Below are 25,927 nucleotides of genomic sequence, written 5' to 3'. Positions count from 1 at the left end.
GTGTTAAGTCGGTCACCTGAGATAGAAATGGAAAGGTCTAGGAAGGGGAGGGAGGAGTCTGAGACGGTCCAGGTAAATTTGAGGTCGGGGTGGAAAGTGTTAGTAAAGTGGATGAACTGTTCAACCTCCTCGTTGGAGCACGAGGTAGCGCCGATACAGTCATCGATGTAGCAGAGGAAAAGATGAGGGTTAGGAGTTAGGAGTGTAATGGAATGCTCCGCACTCGGTACAACTCTAATAACACTTAAGAAGATTTATGCCATCCAGGACAACACAGCTTGCTTTATGAACACCACATTCACAAATATTCACTTCCTCCACCCCAGTGATGCTCAGGAACACCGGTGTGTATCATCTGCAGCATGCACAGTACAAATTTCTTCAATCCCACCTTCTAAACCCATAACCACTACCATTGAGGATGACAAGGGCAGTAGATACTTGGGAAAACCATGACCTGAAAGTTTCTTTCCAAGCCATTCATAATCCTGATTTGGAAATATATCACCATTCCTTCATTTTAAAATCCTGGAACTCTCACCCCAACAGCATATGGGTTGTTCCATTTCAAGGACAACTCGGGATGGTGAGAGGTTAGAAAGTGTACATGTGTAAAGGGACTCGGGGGTCTTTGTCAATAAATTACTGAAGAGTAATGGGCATTTGCAGCAATTTATTAGGGAAGCTAATGTTAGTCTTTATCACAAGATCTCAGTATAGAAGTGGTCAAGTCTTGCTTCAATTGTACAGAAGCTTGCGTTTACTGCACCTGGAATAATGTGTGCAGTTTTGGTCTCCTTATCTCAGGAAATATAGTATTACAACGGAGGGATTGCACGAAGTTTCACCAGTCTTGCTCCTGTTATGGACTAGGCCAGTTCACTCAAAACATTCTTGAGCAGGCAACCCAAACCATAACTTTGCAATTTGTTTTGGTAAGTGTACGGTGAGAATTACCTGGAGTAAGGTTGACGACTAGGTTTTAAAACAGACAAAAATCTATTCACAAAATTACACAATGAAACACAAAGAACAGAATAAAGACCCCCTACAGAACTGAGTCTATCCAAACTAGACTTAATTATGCTGTTCCGAATATACACAACAGTCCCAATAAGCAAACCTCCTTTAAAACACGGTAAAAATGGAACGAATGCTTACAGGTTGAAGTTAGAAGGGCAGGAGAGAGAGTTTGTTTCCGCACAGCTCACTGTTGAACTCCTAACTAGTTCTGGACAGAGCTGCTCAGCTAGAGAGCTGACCACTCCCCTTTCATTATACAGGTCACTTTGAAAACATGATCACTTTGGCCTGAAGTCCCATCTGTTTACAGAAAACAAAAAGGCCTTTTAATCTCTGTACTAAACCAGTCTAACCGGCGGTTTATTACCTATCTGACAAAAACCAAGAACCCAGTATCCTTGAGAAATGCGACCAAAGCCTACCATGGGAATTGCTGGAACTTGCTTGGAGAGGTAATGACCTTGCAGTATTCACATCAAACTATTAATTCAGAGACCAGGTCATGTTCTGCGGACTGGCATTCAAATCGTGTTGTATGGTGGAATTTGAATTCAACAAAAGTTTGGAATTAAGAGTCTAATGGTGACTATGAAACCATTGTCTATTGCTGGGAAAACCCATCTGCTTCACAAATTTTCAGTGAAGGAAATCTGCCACCCTCACCTGGTCTGGCCCACACATAACTCCAGACCCACAACAATGTGGGCTGACTCTCAACTACCCTCTGGGCAAGTGGGGATGAACAATAAATACTGGCCGAGCCATCAATGCCCACATCCCGAGAACAAATATAGAAAAAAAGATTTATTACTTCATCAAAACAACTCGATCAAATTAGTCAAAAACTATTTGATCTTAACAAGGGTCTTTTCCCTTGAGTGAGTTCAGAACTAAGAGGTATATTTTAAGGTGAGAAGGGAAAGATTTAGGAAGGACAAGAGGGGGATTTTTTTACACAGAGAATGGTTCGTATGTGGAATGAATTTCCAGAGGAAGTGATGGATGCAGGTACAGTTACAAAATTTAGAAGACATTTGGATAAGTCATGAATTGGAAAGGTTTGGAGGGATATGGGCTAAACGCACACAAGTGGGACTAGTTTACTTTGGGATTATGGTCGGCATGGACTGGTTGGACCAAAGGGTCTGTTTCTGTGCTGTGTGACTCTGTAACACTATATATCCTGCTGGCTTTCCTTCGTTTTTTTTTAAAATTGGGGACGAGCAATAAATGCTGCTCTAGCCAGCGAAGCGCATGTTGCCAGAATGAATATTTTTTTTAAAAAGGTGGGTGAAAGTCCCACCCTAAACAAATTAGTTGGCCGCTCCAGCAGTGTTACTGGAGGAAAACTCAATGGACACCCAGTCCCAGGGAAGTCCAGCATTCGGACAGGGGAGGGTTGTCCATCTTACCGAGAGGGATGGAGTGGAGTTTTCAAAGTCCCCCACTGCAAAGAGCACCCCCTGAAAATGGAACCTCCTATTCCTCCCCGTCATTTTACATAGAACAAACAAGCTGACCGTTTTTACACAACTACCTACACACCAGCCATTTTATGGTGTGGGCAGTTAACCTCTGTTTATTCATTTACTATGGTGGTATTTTGCTCCTATGGATACCCTCCCACCCTCTGCATTATGAGGGTTGAGTTTGTCGGTAGATGGGAAGGCGGTATGCTATTTTTAAAATGTCTCGCCAGCCAAAATCACGCCCAGCGCTTGCATAATTGTAGAATCCAGCCCCTGGGTGTTGGTCAGCGTTTCCTCACTGAGCGTTTAACCTCTCTTGAGGTGACAGTGAATTCTTCAGCCATGGCTGGGTGCTTAGTGCCCGAGGGTTTCTCACATCCCAGTGAGACTGCACACAGCAGGATGATGGAGAACCGCACCAAAGTTCCTCTGAAGCTTTAACCTGGGAACAGAAGGGACCCAATTCCCATGTGTTGCTGTGAGAGGTGACTGCTGATGATGCAGAGGCTCTGCCCTGATAGGACTGACTTACATGTTTTGTTCTCTTTCTCTTCACGTACTGCTCAACAGCAGTGCTGGCTGGAAATGTGATCAAATCTAGTGCACAAAGGCCTGCTAACTCACCACATGCACTGAATTCTTGCATCAGCCTCTTGGATTCATTGTGCAGGGCAGCTAAGATCCAGTTGCCTGACAGGAAGACTGCACAGACTTCAACTGGGAACTAAACAATAGGGAAAATTACAATTATGGTCCCCCTCTCTGTGCCACTGAGAATAGCCTACCAAGCACTGTGCTGTGATACAGCACTAAAGTGTAAATGAATGCATTTTAAAAGAACATGTTCAATCTGTGTAAAAGGTATGGAAATGTTCTGTATTTGGGCTTTTTTTGATGTTGAAAGCACATTTGAAATACCTTCAGTATATTAGAATATTAATCCATCAAATTGAATGAAAACCATCAACATCTCACAACTAATTTCTCAAATAGATGTTTCTCCTGTGTATCTACTTTCATTAGTGGAAAAGATTGTTGGCCTACGATATTCTCGTACCCATCACCAACCCCATACACTCCATCCCAAGAAAGTCACAAGACAAGGTGATTTGGAATGTTTTTAATATATATTATACCAAGCAATTATTGATGGTAGTTAGATCTTCCTTAATCACACATGAGATATGACCTGAGGTTTCTCATTGTGCCAAAACCCAAGAGCACCACTTATGTTTCTGGAGTGGTACCTCTGTATTCCATGGTGTCTGGTAAGGCTTTGCTGAGCAGCACTCCTCTTTGCTCTGTGGTTTGGAACTCCTTTCTACAATTCAATCAATTCCTCTGGTTCACACGAAACTGTTAAATGCAGGTCAGAAAATGGTCTATCAAGCCTACACCATCAGGGAAGAATAAGTACCATTAAGCCGGCATACAATGTTCTGACAGAATCAACAAAAAAAATCCAGTGCCAGTTCAGGGAAAGCTTTGGGAAATTCCATTTTGTTAAGACAATCCAGTAAAGATCCAGGAGGCTATGGTAGCCTGGAATTCTGAAATTTAACAGACTGGCAATTTATCATTCACATTGGCTATTCTTTTCCTCCTCAGAACCTGTCATTTTTCTTTAAAAGAAGACACACCATTCCTAGCTTACATTTGGGCTAACAGCTATCTCAGCTAGATACTGTCTCTCTAGAGCTCTGTGTTATTGTACATGGGGCAGACTCTCAAACTTGCTGTCAGTTTATGTGGGTCTATGCCATTCCAGATGATGCCCTATTTCATTTCCCATGCCTGGCTATCTCTATTGTCATCCTCAATTCTGCTTTAATGCTGTTTCTGTTCAATGAAGTATGACTAGGTTGTTAAAGGGACAATAAGTTTGCAATTACTTCTAAGCACCCTCACTGGCCCTGAAAAACTCATTATATAATTTTGCAATCCACAAGAAATCTGAGAATTAAGGGAAAATAACTGTATGAGTGGAGTCTGCTGACTGGTTAGGAAATGGACTCTCTGATTGGTAGAGATGTTGCCATGACGAGTATACCAGTTGTTGATGACTGACAGTTCACTACCAGGAATTGTTTAAATTTTAAATGAGACAAGTTGTTTTCGATTAGTCAAGTCATTGTCCTGAGAACTGGATGAAAGAATGGCTTGCGCATAACATACAGTTTGATTCTGCCATTCTCTCACATTCACTCACAGCCTGTAAACTTTGAACTTCTCTTCCAGTCCTCATGTACCTGGCTGGGTATGGTCTTAGTTGTTATGAACAACCGAAGGGGTATACTGTTAGATGTGATCTGCCAGTCTATGGGATGTGCCCAGCAACACACCAGCATTGAAATTTATAATCAGTTCATAACCCAAGAGGCTCATGCTTGCAAAATGGACAGCACGGTATGTAACATTGTACTGACCTGGCACATTCAGGTTTGATAAACAAGTGCTGTCTATTTACAAAGCATTACATAGACAATCAATGTAACATTGTCAGTCTGACTTCCAGTATGGCAAGTTGAGTATACTAGAAGTTATATATATTAATACATAGGCCCCTGTTCTTTGCAGACAGAAAGATGGTGTACCATCATGAGACTATAGGCTCAGGAGTAAAGCATTTGGCTCCCTTGAATCTGCTCCAACACTTAATAGGATCATGGCTGATCCAACCTCCTGAAACAGGTTTAGTACTCTATTTTAAAATACCATGGATGCTGTAAATCTGAAACAAACACAGAAAGGGTTGAATAAACTCAGCAGGTTTAACAGCATTTACAGAGTTAGAAGCAGTTAATGTGTTGAGTCTGCTATGACTCTTCAGAATTCTATGTAAAGTTCGGGTTGGACCTGAGGTAACGGAGAACAGCAAGCTCATAGGATGACAGAAGTGAGCAAAGAGAGCACAGAAATTAAGGGGGTTGATGAAGGGTGGCACAGTGGATAGCACTGCTGCTTCACAGTGCCAGGGACCCAGGTTCAATTCCATCCTCGGGCGACTGTCAGTGTGGAGTTTGCATGTTCTCCCTGTGTCTCCATGGGTTTCCTCCGTCCAAAGATGTGCAGGATGGGTGGATTGGCCATGCAAAATTGGCCATAATGTTTAGGGATGTATAGATTAGATGCGCTGGCCCTGGGCAATACAGGGTTATAGTGTAGGGGGATTAGGTTTGGGTAGGATGCTCTTTGGACGGTTGGTGTGCATTTGTTGGCTTGCTTCCACACTGTACGGATTTTATTCTATGTCAGGTCAGCAATTCTTGATGAAGAGATCAAGTGTAGGTAAGAGGACAGAGGGAGGGGTCTGGGTGAAATGGGGGTTACAGGGAGAGGACTCTGTACAAAGACATGAGCAAACAAAGGGAGAAAAGTTCAGCATCATGTGCACAAAATTCATGATGTGGGGGTACAAAGGGATAATGTTAAGTACAGATCGTTCAGCATTAGAGAAGGGAAGGTCAAAGAATATCATGAATATTGGACAGAAGTGGGACAAGGTAAAGGATAAAGTCAGAGTGGAGGAGTGAGGTTCCAGAGAGGCATCAGTACTCCCAGGGGACTGGATATCATTGTGATAGCGTGAGGCAGTGCTGATGGAGAGGTCAAGAATATGCAGATGGTTATGCAAGCACTGAGAGTGGGTTCAGTAGGAACAGCTGTGAATTCAAAATGAGAAGGTTGGAACTTCAGTTTGGATCCATGTGGGGTGAGGCGGATCCAGAGACACTCACTCAGTGTCGCTCTGAAAGTGAGCTTTGGCAAGCATTTGTTGAAACACTAGGAGGGAAATAGAAAGCAATGAAGGTGAATAAGCTGAAAGACTTAAGTGGAAATGATGCCAGAGAGAAGAGCAGAGCTTTTTCTAGGTGGGAGCACACCTGGAAGAGAAGTGGCATTGAATTAAACACTTGAATAAAAGCAAAATAACGTGGGTGCTGGAAATCGGATACAAACACAGAATGCTGGAGAGACCCTTGGCAGCATCTGTGGAGAGATAAACAGATTTCACAATCCAAGCCTAACATGGCTCTTGTTCAGAATGCTGGCCCTTACATTGCAATCTTTCTAATGTGTCTTTCTAATTGTATAGTGCTGTTTTGGAGCCAGACCAGTTCGAAATGGCAATTAAACAAGCATTCCATTCAGTGAGAGTTTAGCTCATCATTCAGTCAATCTGACTCAGGAGCATATTGCATTAGCTTGATTTATTCTTGGCAGTTTGGTGCTGCTCGTTTTATCTTTACTTAGATCCTGTCTCACCTTTTATTAAGGCTAAATAAAATGAACATTCATCAGTCATCAGAGAAGGGTAACTTGTTAAAACATCCAGATTTGACAAAAATATAGTATTGGTGTATCTTTACACTCGTTAAAAAAAATCAATACTTTGTTCCATCAAATTCAAATATTTAAATTAATTGTATCATTAAAGTATTCCTGGTATTGCCAAAATTAAATAATTTATTTGCTGAAAAGAGCAGCTTTCCATTACACATGATATTACTTCTGAGTTTAAAATGCACTTTGAAAAGTAAGCTGAACGATAGTCTCTTAAAAAAATCTCTATAAGGGCAAGGTTTTATTTAAAACTTTTCAATGATTTTATTTACTGGCTTCCATTTTACTTTAGTTAAAACAAGTACAATACAGTGTAACACAGTTAATGCTACGAACAGGCAATATATTGTAGATATTTCCCCATCAACCTGATGATAGATATTACACATGTCTGAAGCAGGTAGGATTTGAACCCAGGTTTCTTGGTCCAGCAGTATGACAATATATTGCATATAGTCCAACAATGGGAGAAAGTGAGGACTGCAGATGCTGGAGATCAGAGCTGAAAAATGTGTTGCTGGAAAAGCGCAGCAGGTCAGGCAGCATCCAAGGAGCAGGAGAATCGACGTTTCGGGCATAAGCCTTTCCTGAGGAAGGGCTTATGCCCGAAACGTCGATTCTCCTGCTCCTTGGATGCTGCCTGACCTGCTGCGCTTTTCCAGCAACACATTTTTCAGCTATAGTCCAACAATACTTGTTTATAGCACAATACATAGCAAAAAAAAGAAGAAAATAGACAGATACATCTGTTGTCTTGCCCCTTTTAGTTTAGCTTAGCTGAATGGTTCATTTGTTATTAATATCACATTTTGCAAGACATTTACAAAGATGCAGTATACACAATAATTGTTGAAACTGCTTAATGCATTTATGGTACAGCAGTATAGAGTGTTAAGTCAGTGTGGTGTTAAATCTGAAAGAAAAACAGGAATTGCTGGAAAACCTCAACAGGTCTGGCAGCATCTGCGGAGAGACATCAGAGTTAACCTTTCTGAGGAAGAGCCACCAAACCCAAAACACTAACTCTGATTTCTTCTCGCAGATGTTGCCGGACCTGCTGAGCTTTTCCAGCAATTTCTGTTTTTGTTTCAGATTTAACAGCATCCACAGTTCTTGCGGTTTTTATTTGGTGTTAAATCTGGTTGACTAAGTGCTGTGGAAGAGGGCTACTGGATCTCCTGGGCAGTTTTCAAGCATGATGGGCTCCAATATGAAGGCTACCTGAGTAGCCGGTGCAACCAGCCACTAACCCTCCTCCCAGCCCCCCTCAAAAGAAGACAAAATCTACTTTGTAGATATTTAAATATCCAACTGTTTAATGGGAACTTTGTGTGCATATATATAATATCTGAAGCAGACAGCTCTTTCCTAAACACGACAGTTACATTTCCAGCCGTGCAGAAACCCAGCAATGTAAACAGAATCCTGGCAACTGGAGCCTAATCTGTGATTGTTAGCTAGGACCAACAGTTGCAATATGAATGCGTTGGAGGATCTATTGTTCTCCTATCCCCACGCTACCTTCCTCATTGATCCTATTTTATCTCAGAATTCAGGTTCCTTCCATTCCCCAATCAATAAATCAAGGTGTATGCTTTTTTTTTTAAGAGTGACGATCCACCAAGAGTACTGTTTCCCAGGATTGTTTCACATCAATTCTCCTGGAAAAGTGTCAACTGGCACTCTGTTTTGAACAAGCCTCTGAATTTTACTGAAGTCTGGACTTTGGCTTGCAGCATTTAGTTATTTAATCCAAATTCCATTCTGATTAATACTGAGAGTTGTTTAACTGCTTCCATTCTCATTCACACTAATCTGGGGGAGCAAATAAATCTGAATAATCTAGTAGCAAGTGTTCAATGGAATGCTGACAAATTGTATCAATCTTAAATGAACAATTATGACTCACTGTTATAAAATAACCAGATGAAAGTACAGTGAGACACAATTCCGTGGTGATTTGGAGATGCCGGTGTTGGACTGGGGTGTACAAAGTTAAAAATCACACAACACCAGGTTATAGTCCAATAGGTTTAATTGGAAGCACTAGCTTTTGGAGCGACACTCCTTCATCAGGTGGTTGTCCGAAAGCTAGTGTGCTTCCAAATAAACCTGTTGGACTATAACCTAGTGTTGTGTGATTTTTAACAGTGGCGCAGATCTAGAATTCTGCCATTTACATTACTGTAATCAAATGTTAATTCACTTCTGGTGCATAAATAAATTTACATCACGCTGAAAAATAAACAAGCAATTGTGTCAAGAAAAACATAGTAACTTTCAAAATAGCATAGGACTTCAAAAATTCTAATGCAAACAATGATTATGGAAACAATTAACTAAATCTTTGCCATACGATTCTCACTGCTGACATTTTTGGGAAAGTTGGAAAAATTCACTTGAAAACTGTGTGCTTTGAGATGTTACTGTCACCTTTAGATGTCAAGCAACCTGCTGGTGACAATATGCCACAGTTATGCATCATGTCTCTGGAGTGGTTTGACTAATTATTGAAGCTGACTGGTAGGGCTTGGGGTCAGGGACTGGGCATCCATATTGTCTCTGAGCCCTGGATGCTCACTGCATCTGCACCACTCGTGATGTTATCCTTCAGTGTAAGTGCCTTTGTTGTGCTGGATCTCCACACCAAACATTATTAGGTGAAGGGAATCCTGCACAGCACCATGTCAGAAGAGAGGAGGCAGGTGTTTGAGAGTCCAACACCCTCACTGCTCAGAGAAATGGCTAAACAATTCAAAAATCTGCATCAGACCTCTCACAAAAACCTCCGGTTGTTAAAATTATTCATGATTTGGACGTGAATACAGGAGGTATAATTAGTAAATCTGTGGGTGACACCAAAACTGGTGGTGTGATGGACAGTGAAGAAGGTTATCTCAGACTACAGCGGGACATTGATCAGATGGGCCAATGGGCTGAGGAGTGGCAGATGGAAGTTTAATTTAGATAAATTTGGAAAAGCAAATTAGGGCAGGACTTATACACTTAATGGTAAGGTCGTGGGGAGTGTTGCTGAATAAAGAGATCTAGAAGTGCAGGTGCATAGATCCTTATAAAGGTGTAGTCACAGGTTGACAGGGTGGTGAAGAAGGCATTTGGAATGCTTGGCTTTATTAGTCAGTGCATTGAGTATAGGAGTTGGGATGTCATATTGCAGCTATATAGGGACATTAGTGAGGCCACTTTTAGAGTACTGTATTTAATTCTGGTCTCCCTGCTATAGGGAAGAATTTATTAAACACAAAGGAGTTAAGAAAATATTTAGAAGGATGTTGCTGGGAATAGAGGGTTTGAGCTACAAGGAGAGGCTGAATAGGCTAGGGCTATTTTTCCTGGAGCATTGAAGGCTGAGGGGTGACTTTATACAGGATTTTAAATCACACGGGACATTAACAGGGTGAATAGCCAACGTCTTTTTCTTAGGGTGGGGGAGTACAGAACTAGAGGGCATTGGTTTAAAGTGGGAGGGGAAAGATTTAAAAGGGAACTAAGGGGCAACTTTTTCATGCAAAGGATGGTGCATGTTTGGAACAAACTGCCAGAGGACGTGGTGGAGGCTGGTACAATTACAACATTGAAAAGGCACCTGAATGGGTACATGAATCGAAAGGGTTTAGAGGGATATAGGCCAAATGCTTCCAAATGGGACTAGATTAGTTTAGGATATCTGGTCAGCACGGACGAGTTGGGACAAAGGGTCTGTTTCCGTGCTGGATGAGTCCAAGGCTCTGTCGACAAAAAACTTAGTTCGCCATTTCGAACCCGCAGACTGTGCACTGACTTGCACCAGATTGTGTTTGAGTTTCACTATTTCTGATGTGAAAAGTTATCTGGCTGACCTGTGAACAAACTCCTTGATGAGCTTAGCAGGCCATTCACTGGAGGTATGTTGGTTTCCAGTTCCCACCCATCCATTCCCATTCCTCACCTTTAAAATCTAACCACATCCCACAGTGGCTTTTGCATGCTAACCCATCAGTCGGGAGCGCTGTTTTCAAAGTCTACCCACACCCACTCACAACTTCCGTTTCTCACAGGCAGTTCAAAACCCAAGCGTAGAGCTTGCATACTTTCAAGCTTATCATTAATACTCGGTTAAGTTTCAGTTTATTTTAATGCAGGAATATTTGATATCTAATTATTCAGAAAGCCTGAATTTTAGGTACTTTTGAATTTTGTTCCTATTCATGGGCAGCATGTTTTACTGGACAACTTGTTGTTAAGCATTAAGCAGTGCTCCACTTTCATCCCTTTCAGATTTCCAATGGCATGGAAAACCCAAGAATCAAAACTTGCACAAAGGTTAAAATGATAACATCAAATTGACAAGCCCGCAGACCGTGAATGGATTTGTAGCATGTCTGAATTAAAACTACAGGAAAGGGATTGATTCCAAATTTCTGAATTTTGGAGTTTTAACCATTGACCTAACACCAATCCAGCATATTTTGTGGATTAGGATTCAGCCTATTTTGCGTGGTATTGCCTAACATTGAACATCACAGTGCATTTGACTTGACATTGGAAGAGTTTTTGCATCATTTGAGTAAGCTCAGACTCAAGGGGTAAAAGCACTGATTCTCACATTCACAGCAGCTTTTTCCTGATCCTGGAGAATGATATGGGAACCAATTCAGATTTGTTAGTTTTGCTTTAGTTTCTTTATGTATCTTTTGTTCAGTTTTCGCTCTTCATAAAAGTGCCTGCAGCTGCAATATGTGCCTAAATTAAACAATGGAAAAAGGAACATAAAATTACAACGACGACATTAGGGGAGAAATGTGTTAATGGAGCATCAATACTGGTTAATGGAAGCATTTAGGAAGGTTGCAGCAAGGTATTGATTTTGCTTTAAAAAATATTGACATGCATTTTCAAACTGGATTCAATCTTTTCACATTGTTCTCAAATACATTTTAAAGAAAGATAGCTTACGGATGTATACTGCATGCAGAACCATTGGGAGGTCCATGTCTCTTCCACAGGGTGGCCTGAAGCCATTCAATGGATCAATTTCCATGCTGTGTGACTCTACGACTCTATCAGTGCCCTCAGGGACTGAGCTGGCCTGTGTCTGCCATTCCTCCCAGTGGGATGGTAATTTGGGGGTAATGATTGCTGCTGTTAAAGCTCCAAAAGCCAGCTACCACAGGGTGGTTATTGCAGGAAGGGGGAAAATGGGAGTGGGGGGGGGTGGCAAGAGGCTTGAAGGCAATTGGGGTTTTCTTTTAACATAGCCCCTCTCCTTCCTGATGTCAGATTAGGCTTTACGAAGATACACCACCGCCTCTATCATCATCCAAACAATGCATTAAGGATGATGTGCACAATAGGTTTACATCCTCACAGAAAACAGAGTCCTTTCTGAAAACAGTCCGACTGCCATAGAATCCCTACAGTGCAAAAGCAGGCCTTTTGGCCCATTGAGTCCAGACTGAATCTCCGAAGAGCATCCCAACCAGAACCACCCCCCTACCCTATCCCTGTAACCCTGCATTCCCCATGGCTTATCCAACTAATCTGCACATCCCCGGATGCTATGGGCAATTTAGCATGGCCAATCCACCCTAACCTGCATACCATTAGGGTGGCACGGTGGCTCAGTGATTAGCACTGCTGCCTCACAGTGCCAGGGACCTGGGTTCGATTCCTGCCTCGGGCAACTGTCTGTGTGGACTTTGCACATTCTCCCCATGTTTGCATGGGTTTCCTCCCACAATCCAAAGATGTGCAGATCAGGTGAAATGGCCATGACAAATTGCCCATAGTGTTAGTTGCATTAGTCAGGGGTAAATATAGGATAGGGGAATGGTTCTGGGTGGGTTACTTTTTGGAGGGGTCAGTATGGACTTGTTGGGCTGAATGGCCTGTTTCCATACTGGAGGGAATCTAATCTTTCGACAATGAGAAGAAACCAGAGCATCCAGAGGAAACCCATGCATACATGGGGAGAATGTGCAAAGTCCACACAGCCAGTTGTCCATGTGTGGAATCAAACCCAGGTCCCTGGTGTTGTGAGGCAGCAATGCTAACCACTGAGCCACCATGCTGCCAAAGCTTTCTCTCTTGATGAGGGCAGTTGCAAGACTGCCACATTTCAAAAGATGCAATGAGTTACACAGCATGAGAAAATGGTACTGATAGATTTGCAAGTCGACTCTAGTTGAGGCATTGCCAGTAAGAATGCATCAGAGAACATTATTGTCCATTCTCCTTTTGAATTGATGGCTGTGAAGACACACAAGGATAGGACAAAGTGAGGACTGTAGATGCTGGAGAATCAGAGTTGAAAAGTGTGGTGCTGAAAAATCACAGCAGGTCAGGCAGCATCCGAGGAGCAGGAGCATCAATGTTTCGGGCATAGGCCTTTCATCCCTGATGAAGAGCTTATGGCTGAAATGTTGACTCTCCTGATGGGTGACTGATCCTTATGCATCCAGTAAGACTCTCACAATTAAGATCAGCCAGTGCACATTTGGTAAAATTGGGTTCAAAATCACTTTTAGTATTCCATTATAAGCATGTAAAATTACCAGCATTCTGTCTTTCTGACAACTTGAGCTTTTGATTTGATTGTATAACTACTTTCATAGATACTTTAAACTTAGAAATAGGATTAATTTGGAACTTACCTAAAACAAGTATTAGACAGTAGAGTTGCAATACATATGGAAAATGTATGGGCGCAGCAATTGGTCCAGGTAACTGAAAGGAGTATGTGCCAAGAGCTTCAAAGTACGGCAGTGACTGGTAAATGGCAATTACTGTGGGATGAGAAATATCTTGTTAGTAACTTCAACACTGAAATCTTGAGGAAGCTGAGCATGTGTGTTCAGGACTATCCTGTGGCTTTTGTTTTATTAACCGAGTACCTCTACGGTATTTGCACACTATATAATGTAACAATATTGTATGGCTTCTAATTTCCCAATTTATTGTGATGACATCCAATGAAAAATTGCGCATTAATACATGGATTAGTAATTTTGGGAGCTCAACTGAGTAGGCAGTTTATTGCTGCACTACCCCACGTGATGAGCCAATCTGTGTCATGCATCTTGAAGAATATAAAATAAAGGATTTGGAGTTCCCTGAGGGGGGGTACAATAAAATCAGAGGGACAGCCACCCCAGGCTGGATGCAGTAATCTGATTTAGAGCATCAGGCACAACTAAGTTTAAAAGATTTGTATAAATTCCATATTGTATATTTTGGGTACTGAGCAACAGCGTGTTTTTAAAAGTGCCTAGCACCTCTCAATGCTCCAATTGAGATTCTGGCCAGAGATAAAGGATGAAAGTCTTGTCACTCAGAGTCACAAATGAGTTCTGACAGACTCCACCCAGTTTCCAGTCAAAATAAATCCATGCTACAAAACTACTTTGAATGGAGTGTTAAGTGTGACAAGTCTCATTTGACAGGCCCAGACTGTGGAGAATTGATATGTCATGCTTGTGTGGAGCACGCCTCTGAAGCTAAGGTTGAAAAGCAATCATATTGACAGCACAGCTGAATAAGTGGAAAGCCAAACTGCATAGTAATACTTGAGACATAGTCAGTGCTTGCAACATCAATTAAAAAAACTGTAACTTGTCTTGTTTATTTTCTGTTGAGGACGCTATCTCCTCTGATTGTATCTGTGATTAAATAAGTCACACTGTCAACATTGTCTTCAAATTCAGTCATGTTTTCTCAACCAATTCACCAGATCGAAAGCTAAGAGGAGCATTATTACTAAGTTTTTGTCAGTTTTTTTCCCGCCACCATTGAAGTCACGCTCATCAGCTTTCATTGCAAATGCGCACACTCACATGAGCCATTCTTATCAGTGAGATAGAATATCTTACAACTTCAGAGTTTAAATTTAGTTTTCTGCACAAACCACCCAACGATGAGTCACAATTCCTACAGCACCATTAATTAACTGCAGTAATTTGCTAACCATGTTTAAATAGTTAAACATTATTAGTCCCGATAGTTAATTGTTTTTAATTAACCTTTCTGCCACTTATGCCACTTATGCCCTTCTCTTTACAACATTGAAGAGCAGAGCGGTTTGTTGGACATTTTCAGCTTTATTGTTACTCACATTTTGCAGACAACCAAGAGTTAACTAATCTCCCGGAAGAGGTGAGAAACAGATAAAAATACAGAATACTTAGGGGCAAATAGTGTGGAGAGCAGGAATGGTTGCAACCCACAAATATTCGGGTCCCTAGTGGATCTGGGCAGAGGGTGAACAAATGTTATGTGCCAGTTTGACTGAGAAAGAACCTGCTGGTTCTTCATTGGGACACAGCAGTCTGTATGAGGCAGACAGAGAATCCAGTATAGCGCAGCAATCGTTTCCATTGAAACAGACCTGCTGAAATCTGACTGTCCATTTGGAAACTCAATGAAATCACTACTCATCCACATGAGCAGGCAGCTTGTTCCACACGACCACGTTTCTCCAGGAAAGGACGGTCACCCTGACTTTACACCATTTACAAACGCATCCCCAGACCTGGTTGAAGCAGTCTTCCAAGCTAGCAACTTGAAAGGGTTCAGAAAAGATTTGCAAGGATGTTGCCAGGGTTGGAGGGTTTCGGTTATAGGGAACAGCTAAACAGGCTGGGGCTATTTTCCCTGGAGTGTCAGAGACTGTGGGGTGACGTTATAAAAGTTAATAAAAGCATGAGGGGCATGGGTTGGGTAACATGCCAAGGTCTTTTCCCCAGGGTGGGAAAGTCCAAAGCTCGAGGGCATAGGTTTAAGCTGAGAGGGGAAAGACAAAAGGGACCTAAGGAGCAACTTGTTCACACACAATGTAGTGTGTGTATGGAATGAGCTGCCAGAGGAAGTGGTGGAGGCTGATACAATTATAATATTTAAAAGGCATCTGGATGGATATTTGAATAGGGAGGTTTTAAAGGCATATGGGCCAAATGCTGCCAAATGGGACTGGATTAATTTAGGCTATCTGGTCAGCATGGAGGAGAAAGTGAGGACTGCAGATGCTGGAGATCAGAGTCGAGAGTATGATGCTGGAAAAGCACAGCAGGTCAGGCAACATCCAAGGAGCAGGAGAATCGATGTTTAGGGCATAAGCCATTCATCAGGAATCTTCTTCATTCCTGATGAAGGGCTTATACCCGCACTGTCGATTCTCCTGCTCCTCGGATGCTGCCTGACCTGCTGTGCCTATCTGGTCAGCATGGATAAGTTGGACTGAAGAGTCTGTTCCTGTGCTGTACATCTCTATGACTCTGTGAATCCATAACATGACATGCCTTTCAGCTTTGCTAATACCTCTTCTTTCCACCCAGCCCAGAGTTATATAATCTCTTCAAATGAATTTTGTGGTCCTGCTCCGCACTTTTCATAAAGTTTGAATATCAATGAGTATATGAGGAGAGAGGAATTGGGCAATATATTCTAACAGAGGCTTACAAAGGTATTGCATTGGCAAAACCTTGAGAGTGTGAGTCTAAGTTGCCTTTAGTGAGGCATAGTCATTATTCCCTGAGAGACTACAATAGGTGATAAAGGTGGGAAAAAAGTAGAATTAAGAAGAACATAAATATATTATAGAATCTACGTAACATTATCATCCAAGTTTACATAAGGTAATATGGTGAATGAAAGTAATACCTTCAGTCAGCAATATTGAAGGCAAAACAGGAATCCAAAGGCAATGATGAAGCCATGACAATGTGTACAAGTCAGTTCCTATGACAGATAACATGCGATATGGATACCTGTAATTGCAAGGAAATAATACACTTGTTATTTTAAAATAAATTCTTAAATAGTTACTTGCTCAAGTCAGTGATGAATCAATAATGGTTTTACAAGTTGCCCATTTAATTACAAAGTAATTGAAGTGTCAATTTTACAAAGTAGTCTTTCAAGTTTCAGAATTCTTCTTCATTAGAAGTCAAGGCTGTCACTGAATTTGAAATGCTTTTCACATATCACGGAATTTGAATGAATGCATAAATGGCTGACTTATATATTAAAGAGAGATCTGTATGTCTTTGTACATGAATCTCAAAAGGTCAGCATATCTGCAATCTAGAATATTAAATAATTCAACTTCAGTTTCTTGATTCCTTGACATGCAATTAAATTTAGAAAAGGGAGAATATTCAAAGTTAACCAGACACCATAGCAGTAAACTGCAGTAAAGCATCACAGCCAAAGCCAAGTGTTTTGCTGCTTGTGCACATCACTGGAAGGAAGGAAAGAAGTTGAAATAGTTTTGAATGCTGAATGTTTTTTGAAACGGTCCTTCCTTTATTGGAAGGCATGAGTGCCAGTTAGCTCAGATGACAGGATGGCTGGTTTGCAATGCAGAGTGATGTGCGTTCAATACCCACACTGGCTGTGATTACCATGAAGGACTGTCCTTCTCAACATCTCCCCTCGCCTGAGGTGTGGTGACCCTCAGGTTAAAGCACCACCAGTTATCTGTCTTTCTCAAATGAGAGAGTAGCCCAATAGTTTGTTAAGACTATGGCAATTTTACCTTTACTGTAATTAAATGGCATTAGGTCACTGTATCTGAGTGGCACATATAAATTAAACTTGCTGCAGAAAGTTAACTCAAATCCATTTGACTCTAAATAGACTCTAAATGACATGCCTTTCAGCTTTGCTAATACCTCTTCTTTCCACCCAGCCCAGAGTTATATAATCTCTTCAAATGAATTTTGTGGTCCTGCTCCGCACTTTTCATAAAGTTTGAATATCAATGAGTATATGAGGAGAGAGGAATTGGGCAATATATTCTAACAGAGGCTTACAAAGGTATTGCATTGGCAAAACCTTGAGAGTGTGAGTCTAAGTTGCCTAAGTTTTATTTGCTGCCAGTCAACCTCTCTGGCATTTAAAATTGACTAAATATGGGGCCTAACTCTCTCCACTTCCAACTCTCATGGAGTCATACAATCATAGTGCATAGTAATGGGACCTTTGGCCTATCATGTCTATGCCAACCAAGCTATATACATTTACCTGCACTCATCTGTAGCCTACAATGCTCTGGGATTTTAAGATGCTTCTTAAATGTTGCTGATAGTGTTGGATGAAGGGGCTAGGGGTTGTGGGAAAAGGCTTATTTGTGACATAAACAACAGCACACAGAAATTGGGTGTAATGCAATTAATACTTCTTGTTTCAGTGCTGGAAGCTTGAGATAGTGCTTAAATTTACAAGAAGGCAGTTTGCTCATGTCCCACTGAGTTGGCTGGAATTCACTTCATGCAAAGCTGCCCCACAGCAATAGCATGCAGTAGATGGGCTGAAAGGGCAAATTACTTGGAATTCTGCCTCAGAGAGGGGACAAAATCCTGCCCGGAGGAATTGCTGGTCAGATTCAGTAAAACCAGAGGTCAGTACTGAGAACAACAAATGCTGGAGATCACAGCGGGACAGACAGCATCCATGGAGAGAGAGCAAGCTAACATTTCGAGTCTCGATGACCCTTCATCAGAGCTTCAGTAATTTGCTCCTGCTACGTCAATACGGAGCACTGCCAGTATTCCGGGATGTCGTCCAAGGAAGCCCAAAGATTCCCTGTGAAGCTAAGTGCCAAGGATTTAGGCTGTGGAGAGATCATCGGATCAATTCAGGGAAGGAAGATGGTTGGAGTGAGGGACCAGGTTCTGTCAGATAGGCAGCATAGATGGAAGGGGGACTGGCATCTTGAAGGAGCTCCCTGAATGTGTGTTGAACATCCTTCCAAACCAGGTACACTTCCCTTCTTCCCACATTTGATCATGTAGGCCTTTTAAAACAACTTGCTCATTACTGCTTGACTGCTCATATCATCCTTACATATTCTTCAGGTCCTTTGGATTCTTAGTAAACCTAATTAACCTTTAATGTTTGTTTAAAAATACCAGATAAATCTATGTTAAGACCAGAGTCGGTAAAGCACCAACAGCTCCTGTCTCCAAGGTTCTGGATATCTGATTCCACAAACGCCGCAATAACAATGCAGGACATAGTAAACCTGTGGAAATGACTTGGATGGAGAGGTTCTTGATTGGTCAGGGAATCAAGAGTTACAAGGAGAAAGCAGCAGAATGGGATTGAGAAAAATATCAGTCATGATCAAACAGCACAGCAGATTTGATGGGCCAAATGGCCCAATTGTGCTCCTATGTCTTATGGTCTAAAACCATTAACCTGAACTCGAAACCTTCCATGGAAAATAGTGAGGATGTACTCACTTCTGGACTTTCTCAGGGTTACAAGGCTTGTATGTTAAGTCAGAGACCTTTCCCGCATCAGAAGATTTGAGCCGTTATTATTGTCAAACCTAACTTACTGACAGAAAATGATCAACACTCATCACCCACATTAACCCACATATCATTTGGCATCATGCCAGAATGATTGCGGTTTAAAACAGGACCCTCCTCACTGTAAGAGAAACAAGCAAAACTTGCACGTTTCAAAATGTGGTTTTATAAAGTCATTACCTTTCATTATGCATCAGTCTTCATAAAGTAATCCAAACTTGGTCCAGAGGACCTGAAATGTTAACTCTCCTTTCTCTCCACAGATGCTGCCTGACCTGCTGAGTTTTTCCTGCAATTGCTGATTTTGTTTCTGATTTCCTGCACCTGGGGTTCTTTGCATTTTTTCATAAAGTAATAATTTACTCACTGTATCCATCACCTCCCGATCTCCAGCCAGCATTCATCACCTCCCAATCTCCAGCCTGTGTTCATCACCTCCCGATCTCCAGCTTGTGCCAATCACCTCCCAATCTCCAGCCTGTGCCCATCACCTCCCAATCTTCAGCCTGTATCCATCACCTCCCAATCACCAGACTGTGTCCATCACCTCCGAATCTCCAGTCTGTATCCTTCACCTCCTAATTTCCAGCCTGTATCCATCACCTCCCAATCTCCAGTCTGTATCCTTCACCTCCCAATCTCCAGCCTGTATCCATCACCTCCCAATCTCCAGCGTGTATCTATCACCTCCCAATCTCCAGTCTGTATCCTTCACCTCCAAATCTCCAGTCTGTATCCTTCACCTCCGAATCTCCAGACTGTGTCCATCACCTCCCAATCTCTAGCATGTATCCATCACCTCCCGATCTCCAGCATGTATCCATCACCTCCCAATCTCCAGACTGTGCCCATCACCTCCCAATCTCCAGCCTGTGCCCATCACCTCCCAGTCTCCAGCCTGTACCCATCACCTCCCGATCTCCAGCTTGTGCCAATCACCTCCCGATCTCCAGCCTGTGCCCATCATCTCCCAGTCTCCAGCCTGTGCCCATCACCTCCCGATCTCCAGCCAGTGCCCAGCACCTCCCAATCTACAGCCTATGTCCACCACCACCCAATCTCCAGCTTTGACCCATTCAAAGATTCTCGAAGGGTGAGGCAAATAAGGGCCAGAGACTGGGAGGTTATGGGCACAGGCTGGAGATTGGGAGGTGATGGATACAGGCTGGAGATTAGGAGGTTATGGGCACAGGCTGGAGATTGGGAGGTGATGGATACAGGCTGGAGATTGGGAGGTGATGGGCACAGGCTGGCGATTGGGAGGTGATGGACACAGGCTGGAGATTGGGAGGTAATGGGCTCCCCGTGCCCAGCACCTCTCAATTTCCAGCCTGTGCCCATCACCTCCTTATCTCCAGCCTGTGCCCATCACCTCCCGATCTCCAGCCTGTGCCCATCACCTCCCGATCTCTAGCCTGAGCCCATTACCTCCCAATCTCCAGCCTGTGTCCATCACCTCCCAATCGCCAGCCTGTGCCCATAACCTCCCAGTCTCTGGCCCTTATTTGCCTCACCCTTCGAGAATCTTTGAATGGGCCAAAGCTGGAGATTGGGTGGTGGTGGACATAGGCTGTAGATTGGGAGGTGCTGGGCACTGGCTGTAAATTGGGAGATGATGGGCACAAGCTGGAGATTGGGATGTGATGGGCACAGGCTGGAGATCGGGAGGTGATGGGCACAGGCTGGAGACTGGGAGATGATGGACACAAGCTGGAGATCGGGAGGTGATGGGCACAGGCTGGAGATCAGGAGGTGATGGGCACAGGCTGGAAATTGAGAGGTGCTGGGCACGGGCTGGAGATCGGGAGGTGATTGGCACTGGCCGGAGATCGGGCGGTGATGGGCACTGGCTGGTGATGGGAGATTATGGGCACAGGTTGGAGATCAGGAGGTTATGGGCAAAGGCTGGAGATTGGGAGGTTATGGGCACAGGCTAGAGATTGGGAGATTATGGGCACAGGGTGGAGATTGGGAGATTATGGGCACAGGCTGGAGATTGGGAGGCCTTCAGTAAGACCAGCGATCAGAATGGATGGCAGAGCTACCCAAATCCAAAACAGAGTCAAAGGAGTGGAGAGCTGCAGTGATGTATCGGTAAAATGCCACAATAGCGGCTGAGTCCTCAAAATGTTCATTGTTAGTAGAAGATATCAATGGTCAGTAAACATAACCCAATATTGCTTGGAGGCCAAGAATAGACTAATTGAGGCACCACTTTGAAGTTCTGCTTTATGAACTCTCTTTTTTTCAATATCAGTCTGCAGACATTTCTTTTGCTCTGTACAAAGCTGAAGAACAATTTCACTCAGTAGGCTAACCATCATTCATGCTGCTCAGTTACCTACTTGATTACATCCAGGGTGCTCCAGAGGGAAAACAACCCCCAAACGATAGGTTTAGCCTGCATCTCCTCTTGACTGGTGATGACCACAAAAAGGATTATGTTCCTCTCAGTAACCTGAAAATATACATTAGCAACACTGACGATAACTCTGTAACCTTCTTAAATGTGAGTGCTTGCACATGAAGTCTACACTGATGATCTGGAATGAGGTTTAGGATGATAGGGGAAAGATACAAATGGGACCTAAGGGGCAACTTTTTCACACAGAAGGTGGTGCGTGTATGGAATGAGCTGCAAGAAGAAGTGCTGGAGGTGGTACAATTATGGCAAACTTAATTGAGTTTTTTGAAGAAGTAACAAAGAGGATTGATGAGGGCAGAGCGGTGGACGTGATCTATATGGACTTCAGTAAGGCATTCGACAAGGTTCCCCATGGGAGACTGGTTAGCAAGGTTAGATCTCATGGAATACAGGGAGAACTAGCCATTTGGATACAGAACTGGCTTGAAGGTAGAAAACAGAGGGTGATGGTGGAGGGTTGTTTTTCAGACTGGAGGCCTGTGACCAATGGACTGCCACATGGATCGGGTCTGGGTCCACTACTTTTCATCATGTATATAAATAAGTTGGATGTGAGCTTAAAAGGTATAGTTAGTAAGTTTGCAGATGACACCAAAATTGGAGGTGTAGTTGACAGCGAAGAAGGTTACCTCAGATTACAACGGGACCTTGATCGATGGGCCAATGGGCTGAGGAGCGGCAGATGGAGTTTAATTTAGATAAATGTGAGGTACTGCATTTTGGAGAAGCAGAACTTATACATTTAATGGTAAGGTGCTAGGGAGTGTTGCTGATCAAAGAGATTTTGGAGTGCAGGTTCATAGCTCCTTGAAAGTAGATGGATAGGATAGTGAAGAAGGCATTTGGTATGCTTTCCTTTATTGGTTAGAGTATTGAGTACAGGAGTTGGGAGGTCATGTTGCGCTGTACAGGACATCGGTTAGGCCACTTTTGGAATATTGTGTGCAATTCTGGTCTCCTTTCTATCGGAAGGATGTTGTGAAACTTGAAAGGGTTCAGAAAAGATTTATAAGAATATTGCCAGGGTTGGAGGATCTGAGCTACAGGGAGAGGCTGAACAGGCTGGGGCTGTTTTCCCTGGAGCGTCGGAGGCTGAGGGGTGATCTTATAGAGGTTTATAAAATCATGAGGGGCATGGATAGGGTAAGCAACATTTAAACACAATTTGGATGGGTATATGAATAGGAAGGGTTTGGAGAGCTATGGGCTGGGTGCTGGCAGGTGGGACTAGATTGGGTTGGGATATCTGGTCGGCATGGACGAGTTGGACCTAAGGGTCTGTTTCCGTGCTGTACATCTCTATGACTCTATTTAAAAGGCATCTGGATGGGTATATGAATAGGAAGGATTTAGAGGTTTATGGGCCAAGTGCTGACAAATGGGACTAGATTTATATAGGATATCTGGTTGGCATGAATGAGTTGGACCAAACGGTCTGTCCTATGCTGTATGACTCTATGACATAAGAACCTAATATGACATTAGGTTAGGCTATCTGGTTAGCATGGACAGGTTGGACAAAAGGGTCTATTTCCGTGCTATACATCTCTATGACAAGCATTTTATCACACATTTTGTTTGTATCACATCTGTTTATAATTAGATTAGATTACTAGATTAGATTAGATTACTTACAGTGTGGAAACAGGCCCTTCGGCCCAACAAGTCCACACCGACCCGCCGAAGCGCAACCCACCCATACCCCTACATTTACCCCTTTAACCTAACACTACGGGCAATTTAGCATGGCCAATTCACCTGAACCGCACATTTTTTGGATTGTGGGAGGGAACCGGAGCACCCGGAGGAAACCCACGCAGACACGGGGAGAACGTGCAAACTCCACACAGTCAGTCGCCTGAGTCGGGAATTGAACCCGGGTCTCTGGCGCTGTGAGGCAGCAGTGCTAACCACTGTGCCACCGTGCCGCCCATTAGATTAGATTACTAGATTAGATTAGATTACTTACAGTGTGGAAACAGGCCCTTCGGCCCAACAAGTCCACACCGACCCGCCGAAGCGCAACCCACCCATACCCCTACATTTACCCCTTTAACCTAACACTACGGGCAATTTAGCATGGCCAATTCACCTGAACCGCACATTTCTCCAGCTGCTCTGCACAATATTAATCAACACGTGAAATTTGGCTGCAATCTGAAACAGAAACATAGAAAATTCGAACAAGAGTCAGTCATTCAGCCCTTCGATCCTGCTGGGCCATTCAATATGACCATCCATTCCATACCCTGTTCCAACTTTCTCCACATAACCTTTGATCCCTTTAGTCTTTAGAACTAAAAAATTCACATTCTTGAAGGCATTCACTGTTTTGTCTTCAACTACTTTGTGTGGCAGAGAATTCCACAGGCTCCACCACTCTCCTCGTTACTCCTCATCTCCGTCCTAAATGCCTACTCTGTTTACTTAGGATGCGACACCTCAGTTCTGTAAGTTGTTGACTAAGGGCAGTCGGAATTGTTATTAAACTGAGGCAGACCAGCAGAGACAAAACTGGTGTAAGATGTTAACTTAAAGAATTAGTGATTAAAAATATCATTTCATTAGAACCTGACTTGATTTTTCCAAACAGTTCCCAGGCAAATGCCCATGCAATCAGTTTGAGGGGTTACAGTAGAATATGTTGTGATGAACTGGCAGGAAAATCAGTAACAAAGGGCACTGATTGGCAGAAGTATCAGTGTTGGAGATGAGAATTTTTCTTAAGCAATGAGTTATTATGTCTGAAATACATTATCTAAAAGAGCAATGGAAGAAGGTTTGAGAGCAACTTCGAAAGGGCATTATGAGGGATAAGAGCAGGAGAGTGGAACTAATTGTATCTCTCTAGCAATGGGTTAGTACAAGCACCATCACCCTCTTTGCGTGCAGTAAGATTCTATGATTGCTTAACATTATGTGACTGATATAGTATTGCATAATCTACATTTTTATTTTTTGAATCATTATGTACAAGTTGCCAGAACAAGCAGAAATGCTTTTTCTTATGTCATAGAGTCATAGTGATATACAGCATAGGACAGACCCTTCGGTCCAACTCATTCATGCCAACCAGATATCCTACATAAATCTAGTCCCATTTCCCAGCATTTGGCCCACATCCCTCCAAACCTGCATTTCTAACATGTACCTCCTTTAATACATAAAGCCTCATTCCAATATTATCCAAGAGCTTTTTCTCCGACCATATTGTTCAGGCCAAGTTCCTATCTGAGAAAGGTCATTCATGTAATTGACCATTGAACATAGCACATAGAACATTACAGCGCAGTGCAGGCCCTTCAGCCCTCGATGTTGCACCGACCCGTAAAACCAGTCTATAGTCCATCTAACCTACACTATTCCATTATCATCCATGTGTTTATCCAATGACCATTTAAATGCCCCTAAATTTGGTGAGACTACTACTGTTGCAGGGAGGGCATTCCACACCCTTACTACTCTCTGAGTAAAGAACCTATCTCTGACATCTGTCCTATATCTATCACCCCTCCATTTAAAGCTGTGTCCCTTAATGCTAGCCATCGCCATCCAATGAAAAAGGCTCTTACTGCCCACCCTATCTAATCCTCTGATCATCTTGTATGTCTCGATTAAGTCACCTCTCAACCTTCTTCTCTCTAATGAAAACAGCCTCAAATCCCCCTTTCCTCATAAGTCCTTCCCTCCATACCAGACAACATCCTGATAAATCTCCTCTGCAGCCTTTCCGATGCTTCCACATCCTTCTTATTATGCGGCAACCAGAACTGTACGCAATACTCCAAGTGCGGCTGCACCAGAGTTTTGTACAGCTGCAACATGACCTCATGGCTCCAAAACTCAATCCCTCTACCAATAAAAGCTAACACACCATATGCCTTCTTAACAACCCTATCAACCTGCTGGGTGGCAACTTTCAGGGACCTATGTACATGGACACCGTAATCTCTCTGCTCATCCACACTACCAAGAATCTTACCATTAGTCCAGTAAGCTGTATTCCTGTTACCCCTTCCAACGTGAATCACCTCACACTTTTCTGCATTAAACTCCATTTGCCACCTCTCAGCCCAGCTCTGAAGCTTATCTATGTCCCTCTGTGACATGCAACATCCTTCTGCACTGTCCACAACTCCACTGACCTTAGTGTCATCCACAAATTTACTAACCCATCTTTCTACAGTCTCGTCTAGGTCATTTTTAAAAATGACAAATAGCAGTGACCCCAGAACAGACCCTTGTGGTATACACTAGTAACTGAACTCCAGGATTAACATTTCCCATTACCCACCACCCTCTGTCTTCTTTCAGCTAGCTATATTCTGATCCAAACTGCTAAATCACCCTCAATC

General features: G+C 42.8%; 1 protein-coding gene across 2 annotated transcripts in view; it reads right to left on the bottom strand.

The window, feature by feature from the left end:
• Nucleotides 1-10,499: 10,499 nt before the first annotated feature.
• Nucleotides 10,500-25,927, bottom strand: part of hacd4 (3-hydroxyacyl-CoA dehydratase 4) — a 34,473-nt gene continuing 19,045 nt past the window's right edge. The window contains exons 4-7 of one of the 2 annotated variants that reach the window (XM_043718964.1): nt 21,493-21,605; nt 16,491-16,597; nt 13,490-13,621; nt 10,500-11,579 (exon numbers count right to left, since the gene is read on the bottom strand). In XM_043718964.1, coding sequence (XP_043574899.1) covers nt 11,500-11,579; nt 13,490-13,621; nt 16,491-16,597; nt 21,493-21,605 — 432 coding nt within the window. In that variant the 3' untranslated portion in view covers nt 10,500-11,499. Of the gene's footprint in view, nt 11,580-12,879; nt 13,086-13,489; nt 13,622-16,490; nt 16,598-21,492; nt 21,606-25,927 lie in introns of those variants that run through there. The other variant, XM_043718962.1, reaches the window with a different exon arrangement.

Source organism: Chiloscyllium plagiosum, chromosome 2 (assembly GCF_004010195.1).
Source record: "Chiloscyllium plagiosum isolate BGI_BamShark_2017 chromosome 2, ASM401019v2, whole genome shotgun sequence".
In the NCBI taxonomy this organism is placed as follows: Eukaryota; Metazoa; Chordata; class Chondrichthyes; order Orectolobiformes; family Hemiscylliidae; genus Chiloscyllium; species Chiloscyllium plagiosum.
This window is presented reverse-complemented; position numbering and strand designations above follow the sequence as displayed.